The sequence below is a fragment of the Passer montanus genome, unplaced genomic scaffold, assembly GCF_014805655.1.
Source record: "Passer montanus isolate IOZ18808 unplaced genomic scaffold, ASM1480565v1 scaffold15, whole genome shotgun sequence".
Lineage (NCBI taxonomy): Eukaryota > Metazoa > Chordata > Aves > Passeriformes > Passeridae > Passer > Passer montanus.
In genome coordinates, this window is record NW_024362051.1 from 14102717 (window position 1) to 14117321 (window position 14605).

Genomic DNA, 14605 nt, shown 5'->3' on the forward strand with positions numbered 1-14605 from the left:
TTTCTTCACAAACAGAAGAACTCTTACAATAGTAGACTTTCTAAAATAAATACTATTAAAATAGAGCTTCAAAATAAATATTCTATACAAAGAAAAACCTTCTGTGGTAACTTTTCAGGGTGTACATGTCAGGGGGTGGTAAGAGGAGATGGGGGAAATATTTCTCAGGGTGTCTGAGCGTGGGAGGGGAAGGGAATTCCCAGTGCTGGGAAGGGCAAGGGCTCGTCAGGGTGGCAGAGCTGGTGCCCAGGGAGCACCAAATCTGGGATCTGCTCCTGGCACCCTCCTGGTGGGCACAGGGCTGGGGTGATGGGTGTTTATCTGTTGGGGAATGTGGAGTGGCATTGCCAGCACCCTCAGCTCCCCCTTTCCTTCTGCCTGGGCTGTTTTGTGAGGGCAGGGCAGCCCTGCCATGAACCTGCTGCAGCAATCAGCAGTGCAGGCGCCCTGCCATCCTTCCCCAGAGGTGTCTCCTGTGCCAGGGGCAGCTCCCTGCCCTGCCCTCCTGCCCCATGCCCGTGCCACCGCGGGCCATGGCTGGGCAGGGTTGTGCTCGTTAGCAGCTGTCCCTTCATTAGCGGGGGCTCTGCCATGGCAGCATGGCAGGGCTGTGGCACGGTGGCACGGCACCATGCCCCTGGTACATCTCTGGGCTGGCAGGAGACCCCAGTACCTTCAAGGGGAGGGGATGGACTCGTTGGGATGGGGAATGCCCATCCCAATTGACGGGAGCTGCTCCCTTGGCACAGCCCTGGCTCGGGCCGAGCCCGGCCCTTTGCCAGCTCCAGCCAGGGCTCAGCACCTTCCTGCCCTACCCTGGGCTGGGGGAGCTGGAGCAGAGTCCAGGGGCCGTGCTGGGAGCCAGGGGAGGAGGGAGGGCACTCTGCTACACTGACCACAGCTCTAACACATCCACGAAGCCTGGCAGGCTCCAGCACGGCATGCCGGCTCACAGGGCTTGGGTATTACAACAGACCATCAGAGAAATAGTTTACAGCTATGTACAATGAGAGGAAACCCGGCTGGAGGGCTGGAGTATAGTGTACATGAGTGTAGATTGGCACAGGGGCGACCATTCCAGCGGTGCCTTTGCTCAGGAGGACCATGCAGCCAAGCCTTGGGCTCTGCCAGGGCAGGTTTTCAGCACAGGATCCCCGGGGACAGAGGGTCAGAAAGGCAAAGCTCCGTGGGTGGAGGCCTTTTGGACACGTGTGGTCCCAGCAGAGGAGGGCAGCAGGTGAACACCTCTCCTGCTGGCCTATTCCAGCGTGCTCGTATCTTAGGACAATGATTTCTCTTATTAAATACAGCATCTTATACATTCAACCAACAGTTCAGCTAGTTTGGGGTTGGTTTTCCTTTTATCTTTTCCCCTCCAATTTGTGCAAGGTAATAAATACAGTTCTGGATCCCCCACTGCTTCCTGGTGCCCACATACAGTTAGCATGAGGCTACCCTACAGGAGCTGGTGTCTAGTAACAGACATTGCTTCCTTTTTTCTATGATTCAGCATGTACAAGCTAGTAATGTTATAAATAGAAAATTTGGTTGTTTTTCTTTTTTTTAACTCCTCCATTCAATAAATATCTACAATTCAATAGAGCTGAACCCCAAGTCATCCAGCTGAGCTGAATTCTGCAACCCAAAGACACCAGAGTCCCACCAGGGTCTCCTGCCAGCCCCTACCCGTGGCCAGGCCAACGGGATTCCTGGAAATGCTACATGAGCTCTGCCTATTGCTTATCTAATTAGAGATGACATTTCACTGTCACTGCTGTGCATTTACTGAGGAAATCTCCTCTAATTAAAAACACCAAGAGAGACTAGGTCAGCTTTCTGCATGCAACAAGTACCTACCTACTCATGAGAGTGTTGCATGTTTGGACCAAGATTCTTGTTTAGCACCTTGTAGTTGTCAAGAGAGAGGGGTCACAGCATGCTTGGGGAGGCAGAACCAGCCCCAGGACGAGGGCATGGACAGAGCCAATATTTTTGTACTGAAAACCACGGGCCCATTTGTTAACTGCACTCTCTTCCTTCCCCTGGCTTTCCCTAGTGTGTGTTAACACTAAAATAAACACTAAAAGCATTCTTTACATTTAAAAAGACACTTTTGTACAGAAGAGGCAAAAGTCAAACAGCAGCAATAGGGGTGGGGGAATGTGCTGTACTTCAAGCAAATGCCATTCACCCCCAAGACAAAAACAAATCTTAATATCTAATGAGCAAAGAAGAGCTTGTTCCAGGAGGGGAGGTACTGGATTGAGATCCCTAGAAAAATACATCTGTGTGCATCGTACACTTAGGTTTGTGTGACTTCTTACCAGAGGTTTGGAGGAACAAACCCAGCCCGTCTTCGCTCTGTGCCTTGAGTTACATCCCCTGTGCTCCAGCACCAGGAGCAAGCTGGGTCTGGGGAGCCGGGATCAGCCACCCTCCTCGTGCAGAGGGGCTGCCCTGCTGAGGGAAATCACATTCCACGGAGGGGAACCCGATGCCAGGAATCAGCTCACAGGCAGGAGGAGCCGGCGGTGCTACCACTGCCTGAGCACATCCTGCTGCAATTCCTCCTGCGAGGAGCAGCCCTGCTACCATCTTGCTTTAGGAAGAGGGTCCAAACCAGTGAGGCCGGGTGGGAAACGCCCAAAGGGCAAAGACCCTTCAGCAAACGAAATGCAGCTTCACTTCTGGTCCACAAATCTTTGAGGGATACAGAAAGCTTTTGAGAAACACGTACTTTGTGTGCAACCAGCCCTTGGAGTGGTGTCTAGGAGGGAAGGAGGGTGGAGGGAGCTCCCCCATCACCTTCAACAGGCTGCTGGGAGCGAGCTGGGGTTTGGAAGGAGACAGGAAGCAAGTAGCCCGCCCTGAATCTGAATTCAAAGCAGCTTTTTGCAGCTGGGAATGGGGATTGGTTGTGAGGCAGTGCCTGCCAAGCGAGCAGTTAATGGTTCCTGTGGTGTGCAGGCCTGGTGAGCAGCCGTCCCTCCAAGCTGGGAGTTTTTCAGCAGCTGTACTTCATGATGTACATGGGTTTGCAGCCTTCACTCTGCATGATCAACATTCCTCCTTTGGCCCCGTCTATTTAAACTGCGACCAGTTCCAAAAACCCTGAATAACCCAAAGTGCTTCAGTTTGTGGAAATAGTTGCTTCCGCTTTCTCCGACGGCGAGAGGCTGACGCTCTCCTCAGAACACAGGTTATTAAAAAGAGCCAACACCACCCTGCTCCGCGGAGCATCCTCCCAACTCCATCCTCCCAAGCCATTAAAAGGGCTTCTCTGCCCCTTTGCCCTCGGGCAACGCCTTGCAGATGACACTGTTTGTGTTTTTGCATCTGCAGCCCGGCCGGCTCACTTGGTCGTAGCATCTCTGGGACAGCTTGACGCAGCCGGTGGCTGGCAGGTAGCAGAGCAGGCAGGGCAGCACCAGGGACAGGGCGCTCATGAAGGACCAGCGGGCGCAGCAGTTGGAGTGGGAGCAGGAGCAGGGGTGGTCGGCACACGTGCCCTCGTCGTCCTCGTTGGTGCAGTGGTAGAAGACGCCCTTGACCAGGCACATGCAGGTGGAGTAGTTGACCAGGTTCTGCGCTGAGCACAGGCACTCCTGGTTGCACACCCAGCACGAGGGCAGCGTCCGGGGCAGGGCACACTCCTTGCACTTGCATTTCCCACAGGCCTCGCACAGCAGGAAGTGCTTGTCCAGCTCCTGGGACACGGGGCCCTTCAGCTCCAGGGGTTTGCAGTTGATGGCCTTGGGCTGGATGCGGACGGCGCGGGGCGACGACTGCTCTGCCACGGGCACGGGGGCCATGTGGTCCAGGAGCCTTTGGTCTGAGGACGTGCTGCTGCTGCTGCTGATGGAGCTGGGGCGCCCGCTGAAGGAGATCCAGGGGTGGGTGACGTCCTGCTCGCAGCGCTGCGGGTGCTGGCTGGCCAAGCCCAGCTCGTGGGGGGCTCGGGGACGCTTCGGGGCCGGCGGCTGGGAGGCGCCGGGGTTGTCGGTGTAGTCGTTCTCCATGTGGGTGGTCTTCATCTGGTCGATGGGCAGGATGGTCAGCGGGTGCTGCAGCCGCCCGTAGGGGATCCGACTGTCCAGCAAGGGCTGCACCATCACAGAGTTGGGGACAACGGTGATGTTGTGAGGGATCCGCGGCTCCATTGAGAAATCAGTCTGGCTGCTGGGGGAAATTCTGTGCTTAAGTGTCCTGGGAGAAGGGAAGGAGAAAGAAAAGGGATGGAGGGGAGAGAGAGAGAGAGAGAGAGCACTTTGTTATTGTGGTGTCCTGCAATCCCAGCCTCAAAGGGCTCCTTGCTGAGGCTGGTTGTTGTGCTGAAGGTCTTGTAAAGTAAACTTGTGTCCAAGGGAGGCAGAGCACTCAGGTACAAAGTGCCTCACTCTTCCTTTGCTACCGTGTCCCTCTCCCTGACCTTGGCCATCTACAGCTCCTCCAGCTCTGGGAGGGCTGCAGTCACTGCGGGCTCCTGAAGAGCTCACTCATGGTTTTACTGAGGGAAAGCACATCTTGGGGCTACTGGTGTACATTTACATGTGGTTTTGTCAGCAAATTTCCTGAAATGATTTATCTAAACTGCGGAGGTTTTCCCCAGTTGACCCTGATCCCTAAAGAACCTGCTGCAGGACTGTGGCTTGTGGAAGCATTGGCCTGGTACAAAGGAGCTTTTGAGCACAGGGCCGAGCACCTGTCCTTGCTAAGAATCTGCCTGTGGGAGGATGGATTCATTTTGGTAAGGAAGTGTCCCCTCTCCATCAGCAGCTGCTGGTTCCAGGGGCTCCTTCATCCCTCCCAGGGGAGGTGGAAGTGCTGGCTCAGCACCTCCTCTGGTGGCAAACCAGGGTGGGAGCCGAGGGTGCAGCTCCCAGGAGAGCAGCCACAGGGCTCAGGCTGGATGCCTCACCTCCCACAGGTGATGAGACGCTCGTGCAGCCCGCTAAGTGCACCAATATCCAGCTGAAGTGCTGTTTACCAGCCGCTCTGGCTGAGCCGTCAGCGCCGCAGTTTCTAATTTCATTGAAAGAGTGCAATTTATCCTGGAGTCAATCCAAAGATTCAGCAGTGGCGTAGGACAAGAAACCACAGGAAGTAACTAAACTTAAATCAAAGAACGGAAACGACTCAGTTCAAATTTAGAAAGTGCACATTGTTTTCTAGTAGATGTGCCATTTCCTCACGGGGTGACCTTTATTCATAAATAATATAATGCTGGAGATCAGTTGAAAGAAGGGGTGAGTAAAGCTTTGGTCGCAGGAGGGGAAAAGCTGCTGGTATCAAGAAAAAGGAAGCAGTGAACAGCTTAAGGCATTGCCAGTTGTTTGTGTTCAACAAATAAATTAACCTTCTCCAACAGCGTGAAAGATTTGGACTTGGCAGCGCTGGTTTAACAGCTGGGCTCGATGATCCTAAAGGTCTTTTCCAACCTAAATGATTCTGTGATTCTATGACTTCTGATATCACAGCAGTGGGAAAAAGGAGAAAACTGCATCCAGCTACAACCAAACAATGCACGAGAAGTGTGTGTGTCAATGTGTGTGCACTTGTGCAAGAGCACACCTCCCCTCAAACGAACGCGACCCCGCAAAAATCGGAGCAAGGACTGACTCCGCGTTCTGGGAAGAAAGGGAAGCCCATTTTTACCCCCTGAAAAATGCCACCAGAGTCCACTCTCGCGTGTGTAAATGTTGCTTTGATGGATCACTTGGCATTAGTGGCTGGAGGAGTGCCAGTTCTCCCGGGATCAGTAGGAGGGCGGGCTGAGCTGCAGCGTGGGCAGGACGGCACATGCCGGGTCCGGCACCGCATCCGGCCCCTTTGTGCCTGCCCCACACCAGCAGGGAGAAATGCTTTATTAGCACTAATGATCATTATTGTCATGCAGCCCTTATGCTGCTGCTCTTCCCCAGTTAGAATTCTCTGCTGGGTCTTAGCCATTCATTTGGATTTTTTTTTTATTTCATTATTCATAGCTCATTGACATCCTGACTGGAGGAACAAGAGGGTTTATAAAGCATCTCTTCCTAGTTACTGTATGTAAAAAACAAAGAGAAGCAATGATTCTGACAACTATGGTGCATGCAGAGGGAAAAGAACTTGATTTTCTTTTGTGCATCACAATCCAGTGTCATGATATAAAAAGTATTTGCTGCAAGTCAGAGTTTAGCAAAATCATCAGTTCTGTATCGGCTGTGTGTTACATTTGCAGGAGACTTTGATTCCACTGGGGTTTTTTGTTGTTTTTTTTTATTTTAAGGAGAGAGATGCAGCTGTTTTGGTTGCCAAGAGTAAGTGCAGCAGAGCTGATCTTAGATGGAAGGTAGCTGGAGGAAATGGTGGCAGCGCTGCAGGGAGCTCCAGCCTGTCTGCTCCTCCCCAGCCCTGCCAGCCCTGCCCTGTGGCCTCTCCAGGGCTCTCTGCCCGCCCCCACTTGGTACCAGCTCCCAGGAATCTGCTCTGTTCACCAGATTTCCACTGGACCCATGGAGAACCGTTTGTTTTAAAGTGCCCGTGTGGCAGCAGGGTGGCTCAGCCCAGGCAGTGAGCTGGTGCTGCCCGTCCCCAGGGTGGCACCTGTGCCCAGGGTGGCACACCGAGGGTGTTCTGCATCCCTGGTGGCAGTGTGGCAGCCCCTGGAGGTGCCACTCAGGCTTTCCATTAACTCTGCAGTGCCCAGTCTGCCGTGGGCCAGCCCCAGTGATGCCATCACACAGAAATGCTGTCCCCAGATGAATTTGGGGAAGGATTAGAGCCAGGCACTCCCCGAACATCCCCGTGCACAGACGGGGTCTCAGGCAGGCAGATGCTAAAGATGGCTTATCTGAGATAATGCTAATCAAGATTTCAGTTAATTACCACAGGAAGGAGAGGGACCCTGGCCCAAACACCCCACATCAGGAGAGTCAAGGATAGAAGTTTTTTATCCTCTTTTTTCTCTGTAGCACAGTTTCAAATTGTCTTTTTAATAGACAAACAATTTCTGCAGGACACGGGGAAGGGAAGCCTGAACTCCAAGACCCTGCAGATATCTGGGCACAGGAATTACTTGGATAAAACCTGTGGAAGGAAAGCAGCCAAACAAGACCCAGCTCTCCCCATCCCCAGACCCCTGCTCTGGCCAGTGTCCCTCTGGCTCAATCAAGATCACTTCAAACCCCCACGATGTGCACCCTGACAGGTTTTGGTGCTTGGACACGTGGTCCTTCACTCTCTCTCCTGAGCAGAGGGTTTCTGCAGTTACCTGCTCTCCCCTTTCATGCCGCTCTTAACAGACAAATGTTTCTGATATTTATGGAATTTTCCAAGGACCACGGCTCCACTGCTGCTGGCCTTGTCACCAGCAGTTCCAGCAGTGCAGGGTGACAGATCCAGGTCAAACCCCTCGGGTGCTGAGCTGGGGTGGGCTGGGTGCTGTTCGTGCTGCCAGGAGCCTCCTGTGCCCTGGGCTCTGCCAGGTGCCAGCCCTGGCAGTGCTGGAGCTGCTCCAGGGGTGTCTGTGTGCTGTGGCACCTTTCCCCCAGCTCCTGTGCCCCGTGTCCAGCACAGGGCAGCTCCCAGGGCAGGGCTCTGGGCAGCTGTGCAGGCACACAGAGCTCCTCCTGTCCTGGCACAGAGCAATCCAGCCCTGGCCTCAGGGATTTGGGCTGGGGCAGAAGGAAATCGTGAGCCAGACTGCCCCTGTGGAGTGTCACAGGCTGGGATGTGCCTGCCTGGACACCTGCTGGGGCCTGGTGACCTCCTGCAGGATCCAGGATCACAGCTGGACCTCTTCTGCTTGAGTGTGCCCAGAGGCAGGGCAGCATCTCCTTCACCTCCCCAGAACCCACCACACACGTGGGGTGTTTGCTCACAGGGTAACACTGCCTTCAGCAGCCACTGGTACCTTATAAACTGAATTTATAAAGCTTATCCCAGCAGATCCCAAATCCAAATTAATGCTTGGGGTAACCTGGCAGAACTTCAGACCCTGAAAGAGGACAAGAGCTGAGGGGTGCAACCTTAGGGATCTTTGTTGTCCACTGCACTAATCCTGACTGTAAATTGCATTTCAATTGAGGAAAAAAGCCATACAGCACACAAAATTAATTAATTTTTGATCACGGGTAATTACAGATGCATTGCAGCATTAACACAGGCACAAAGTCACTGGCTGCAGCTGTACAGACAGTTTTCTTGAAGTAGACAACAGGAAGGAAAATTCATTACTATCTTCTTGTATAGGGAGTTTTCATTCTTTAGAGGCAAACAATGAGGTTCTTTTCAAGGCAGCGAACTCTCATGTAGAGAAAAATTTCTCATCCCCCATGACTGTACAGTCACTCACCACATACAATTTTCAAGTCAAAATATACTTCCTTCCAAGGGAGTAAAATTGGACTCCAAAGTCAAGTTCATACACGTGTTGCAGTGTTTGTTCCATCTCTTCATCAAGATATGGCCAATTTAAAATTACTGTTGTACTGGGTAATTGCAAGTCCTAAAGTTGTAGGAAACCAACTGTTATTGTAAAGTGTTTTGGTATTATTTCAGACTCAGAAGTTTTGTAGGGTTTTGAAATCAGATCAAATTAAAACAAAAGGCATTTTATGTTTTAGTAGGATTTTGGATTTGCCTACATAATTTTTTCCTTGTAGGCAATTCCTTGAGAAAGTCACGTAAACACTCAAGAAAACATTCTCATTAATGTCTTCAGAACAAGTTCTGAAAGAATAAGCTTCCAATATCTTTATTTTCAGAGTGGAGTTGGACAACAAATCTTCCAGTAACTGAAAAACAAAATGGATCTTGACTTAAAAATCCAGTGAGTGCAGAAATATCTAATGTTCATAACCTCTGAGTCACCCACTGGTTAATAATTTTAATAAGTTCTTTCTGACATGTTTAACAATATTCTAGATGTTTGTGGCAATAAAAGAATAACAGAACAAGGGACTCAAGTCCAGAGGAGGGTCCCATGTGGAAGCAATCCTGGCCAGCCCAGGACTGCCACATCCCCAGTGCAGCCAGCAGGAAAATGGGAAAAGCTTCCATGAGCTCCTGCTCTGCAGCCAGCACCAGGTCCCACAGTTTTGCCCAACCCTTTTTGGACACAAGAAATGGCTAAAGGGAATTCAAATGTCACAGAAACCCAAAAAGCCCCAGAAGTGCTGCTTGGGATGTGTTTGCTGAGAGACCCAGGGTGGGCAGGGGAGTGATGCAGCCACCAAACCCCTTCTGTCTGTGCCAGCTCCAGACCAGGGGCCACTTATCTCTCTCTAATTAATTACACCTTAATTACACCTCATGAGCAGCCTGTCCCTTCTGCTGTGTCTGACAGAGCTGGTGCCAGGAGGAGCCTCAGCAAACCAAGATCCCTGCTGGGGTTGCTGCCACTGGATTGTCCCCTCCGTGTCCTGTGACACCACTGGTGGCTCCTTGGAGCCTGGCCTGTGCCCTGGCACACCAGGGAGCTGCTGAACCTGCAGTGCTGCCATGCTGCCCTTTGCCAGGGGCTGGGGCCACCTCCAGCACCATTATATATTCTATATCCTATAAATGAAAATGGTTCTGATGGTGCTGAGGGCATGGAGAGCACTGGGGCACAAAAAGCCACCTTCTTATTTTAGAATTGTTAAGGTTGGAAAAGACCTTTAGGGTCATCAAGTCCAACTGTAAAAGGAATAAAGCAAATTTGATGCTTCAACGTGAATTTTCAATCACAGGTTTCCAAGGATTTCCCAGCTGTTGAAGCATCACAAGCTGCTGTGAAGAAGGGATGGAGAAATTGCCACGGACAGATGAAAGGCTGAGCCTGGCACTGGGACAGGGTAAGAGCTGAGCTGCTCATCTGGGGACCTGCTTTGGGCCAGACCACACAACTCTGAGTCTTGGCACCTGCAGGGGGATCACACCTGCTCTGGGTCACTGACACTGGACCTGGGCTAGATTCAATTTCAGGAAGGAATTGTTTCCTGGGAGGGTGGGCAGCCCTGGCACAGGGTGCCCAGAGCAGCTGGGGCTGCCCCTGGATCCCTGGCAGTGCCAAGGCCAGGCTGGAGGGGGCTGGAGCAGCCTGGGACAGGGGAAGGTGTCCCTGGGACAGTGGGAGGTGTCCCTGCCATGGCAGGGTGGCACTGGGTGGGCTTTAGGGTCCCAAACCAGTCTGTGACTCCATTACCAATGCAGAAGTTGAGTTAGCCCGTGGCAGAGTTGTGACAGTCCCTCACTGACACTGACTCAGAGGCAGCAACAGTTGCAGTAAATGCACTGCAGAAATTGCTTTATTTTCTTTGCTGTCTGGGACACACGAATTTCTGAAAATACAGTGCAAGGGGAAGAAAACAAGAAAAGCATAGAATATTTAGTCTTAATACAGGAAATGAGCATGGCTGACAGCAATACATTGGAAGCAGCATCATGGCAGGGCTGGGCAGAAACATTTCCAGGCCTGTGAAGGCAGCACAGCTCAGGATCGATGGCAGCCAGCGCCAGCTCTGATCTGTCACCAGCACCCTGCCTCCTCTGCTGCTTTGGTTAAAAAGCAGGTTTTGGTTAAAAAGCAGTTTTTGGTTAAAAAGCTCCTCCAGAAGTGCTGGGCAGAGCTGCACCTGAGCACTGGGCAGGGCAGGTCCCACCCCAGTGATCAATAAAGGATTTGCTCCCCCAGGCCAGGCAGGGAGGGGAAGCAAAGGGAACAAACGCTGCCCCTGCCTTTGTTGGGGATTGAGGACATCCTCTTGTCCAGGCCTGCCAGCAGTGACAAGGGACACGCTGCTCCTGCTGCAAGCCAAAGGGCTCAATTAAAGCTTTTAATGAGGAAGACTACTCTCAGAGGCACTTAAAGGAGACCTTGCAGCAAGCACATGTTTTTAATGTGGGATTAAGAATAATTCATAAGGTTGGAGTTCATTAAGGCTCAGTTCGGCTGTCTGGATTTTGAGTCAAGCTGTAAATGCTTCAAAAAAAAGGAAAAAAATGCTTTTCCCCCCTAAAGTGTGTATTAATATTAACAAAATATTGACATTCATTCTTTTTGTTCCCCTCCTTAGCAGCCTTGTCTAGCTAAAGCCAGCTAGAATCTTCTCTACAAGTAATAAGGCAGCAAAAAAAAAATTAGAAAGCTTATTAGGGAAACCTGCCATTTTTAAAAGGAGACACTAAATTCTTGCCAGAGCGGGGAAATTCAGGAGCTGGGAAATGAGACCTGTAGACTTCCAAGAAGCTGTCTCTGTCCAGCTAAAGTCTGTTCCTATGGTGCGAGTGAATAAAGCACATTTTGGCCCACTAGCATTCAGATCTCTGGGGACTTGGATTTCTCAGTCCAAGCCTTTTACTGGACAAAAACATTTATTTTAAGGTCAGAAAAGTAAGCTCAGATATGATCTATTAAGCTAATGGCATTAAATGATAACCTTATTGGAAGGATTGTAGATTTTCTTGAGGAAATACATTTTATTGCATTGAAAAAGGAAAAAAAACCCAACACTTGTGCAACTGTTTGCCTATAAAAACAGTTTTTACTACTGGGTTGAAGCTGGAAAGTTATATAGCAAAATGATGAATGAATTTTTTTCTTTCACATTTAATTTTATGAAAAATGTCAGAACTGGTAATTAATTGTTGCTGTAGTGTTGTAAGGGATGTGAATTTGGTTTCACCGAAGTCTGAAAACGGGATTTTTTTGGGGGGGAGGTAGGAATTGCTTTTTGAGATGTTGCATTCCCCAGCACGGTTTGGGAATTAGTCATGATTCCAGGAAAACAGCTTTTGTTTTGCTGTTTCGGGAGGAGAACAAATAATTTCTCCCCTGCACATACCTCATGGAGAATTTCAAAAGGACTGCAGCATTCAGAAATGGTCCTTTTAATTTGATAATCCCAATGTAGAGTCCCTTCCAGCAAGGGGAAACACAGGAGCCCATGGAAAAGGGCACATTTATCAAGGAGACATCCCCAGCGGGGTTCCAATAACTGGGAAGAACCCCTCCTCCTGCTATCATTCATTTTTACATGGACAAGGGGCAAGCCAGTCATCGGGATCATTGTGATTCCGTGCACAAATTGCAGCTTTATTCTTCAACCAAAATAAAGGCAGAGGGGGGAAGCTTTCCTATGGGGAAAGCTGAGTTCCTCTTTACCTAATTAAACTGCAATTTCTTGCCATCCTGTCCCCTTGGCGTGGTATGGAGGAGAGGCAGCAGCTGGAGAAGTTGTAAAGAACCTAGAACGTGCCTTTTCCACCCTGGAAATGCAGGGATGCTGCTCCTTTTCTCTTCCCTTCTCTCCTTCACCCTTTAAAGAAAAACTTGGGGCTACAAAAGACTCAGATGAAGAAATCAGACCCTTGGTAACTGGAGGTGAAAGGGGGAATATTCCTCTGCACTGCCATTTCCAAGGTCTGCATTCCCAGTCCTGCTTTCCTCTAAGGCCTCTGTGCCTTTTTGGTGCCCCTTTCTGCTTTTTCCATTCCCCTCCTGATAATGAATTTTCAGAACATGTCGTCTCTAGGCTTGTCTTTCTCCTGTGACGCCAGGACTGGTACCAGAAAATAAAATCCTGGCTTATCTTTGCTACGCAGTGGTGGAAAGGAGCAGCCAGCACAGGTTTTCTTATCCATACATAAAATATTTCATATATTAGATGAAGTTATTCCAGGTACACATTTTTATTACTCATCTAGCCTTTAAAATACAGCATCCATCCAGATTTAAAACAAGTGTGCAGCAAGACAGGGAAGAACAGTGATGGAATAAGGCACTGAGGCCAAAAAAATGAAAAAAAGGCTTGTATGAAATAAAATGCTGAAGAGCAAAGGTCATGCAGGAAAGGTCTGACACACGAGTGGCTGATTTCTGAAGTGTCCTATTATGGAGACAGCAAAAAACTACTTGACACTCACAAGACAGGGCTTTGGAAAAGAGAGGAAATGCGGATAATCCATTCCACAGCAAGAAAGATCCAATTCTGACTTGTCAGCCCAGGTGCCCATGTATTTATGCTGCTTTTCGGGGAAGGAAGGAGGGATGGAGGAGAAGACATCCCATCAGCAGGAAAAAGCCACTCATTCTGCTGTAAAAGCCTGCAAACAAACGCGACCCCAGAGTGCTGAAACCTGCCTGCCATATATGTACAGCAAATGCAGATGTTGGTGGGAGAACGCAGAAAAGAGGTACAAATCAGAGACGCGGGGGCACAAATGGGAATTCTGCAAGAAACAGGGTATTTCTCCAGAATGCCAAGTCTCCTTCGCGCTGGGAAGCGCCAGGCAGCTCTCCTCTGTACAGAATCATAGCTAATCACTGTTAGAAAAGTCATGGCCAGAAACACGCTCCTGAGCGGCGAGCTGCAAGGAGCAGCCCAACACATCCAGAACGAGCGCAGGATTTTCCCTCGGGGGAGCAGGCTTGGCTTTTCCTACTCAAAAAAACACTTAACAACCGCTCGCAAGCACCGACCTCGTACTTACTTTAAATAATTCAGCTAGGACCATGTCTCCACGGGCGAGTTACTCCCCCGGCGAGGCGCAGGAGGGGCCGGGAAGGCTGGGGCAGGCTGGGGAAGGCTGGGGAAGGCTGGCAGGAGCGGCAGGAGCTGCGGGCAGGAGCTGCGAGCGCGGCGCTGTCAGCGGCGCTGCGCCCGCCCGCCTGCCTGGGAAAATGGCTATTTTATGAATGGGAGGGCAGCGCCCGCTCCTGCGCGTGCGCGGCCGCCCGACTCTATGAATGGGTGGGCACCGCGGCGGCACGGCGCATGCTCCGCTGCCTTTTATGAATGGGGGCTGGAGGGGAGCGCGGATGCGGCTCCCGGTTTTTTTTTTTCCCCATTTTTTTTTTTTTTTATGAATGAAGGGCAGCGGCAGCTGCGCATGCACCGCGCCCCCCGCCCGGGGCTGGAGGTAACGGCGGGGTGGGGGGCACCCGACCCCCGGCGGGCACCCGAGCCCCCTCCGCTGCGGGCCCGGTCCCGGGGGGCGGCCGGGAGGGTGTCCCGGCCCCTCGGGCATCCCCGGCGGCCGCATCCCGCCGGGAGCGGGGCGAGGGCGGCAGCGCGGGCAGCGCCTCCGGCCGGGAGCCGGGGGGGGACAGGGACACGCTCGGCTGGAGGTTCTGGCGATCCCCCTTTTGGGGTGCGTGCCCATGAGTGAAACGATGGGAGCGTTCCCCGTCAGCGCTCGGCCTCGCTTGCCGGCGCTGAAGCTGCGGCTCGTTCCGCTCACCGCAGCACCGTCACCCCCGTGTCCGTCCCCTGCGCCCGGCACCTGGGCGAACACGCGAGCGCAGCCCCCGAGCGATGTGTGCGCAGCCTGCGCGGTTATCTCATGGCTCTCCTCCTCTGGGGGGCTGGGGCAGAGCCGCAGGTCCCCCGCACCCCCGGCGCCAGCGGCCGCTCCCGTTTCACGGACGCGAGGCCATCGGAGCGCTGCTCTCGCCCCGCAGCCCTGCCCGGGCTCAGCTTTTGGGGAGCCTCTCCCAGGCAGCTCCTCGGCCCGGGCTTCCCACCCGTCCTTGGCAGAGCGTGTCGGCGAGCCCTGCCCGGGGCCGTGCCCAGCTCTGGACGCCCCTCGGTGCCTCGGTTTCCCCGGCACGGGCGGGCTCCGCTCCCGGCCGGCGCGGAGG

General features: G+C 52.1%; 1 protein-coding gene across 1 annotated transcript; it reads right to left on the reverse strand.

Moving 5' to 3' along the window:
* Positions 1 to 13621, reverse strand: SPRY4 (sprouty RTK signaling antagonist 4). Its single transcript, XM_039701790.1, has 2 exons — positions 13456 to 13621; positions 1 to 4206 (listed from the first exon to the last, which is right to left on the reverse strand). Exon 2 carries the CDS (start codon positions 4158 to 4160, stop codon positions 3267 to 3269), a length of 894 nt encoding a protein of 297 aa, XP_039557724.1. The 5' UTR covers positions 4161 to 4206; positions 13456 to 13621; the 3' UTR covers positions 1 to 3266.
* Between the last annotated feature and the right edge of the window lie 984 nt (positions 13622 to 14605).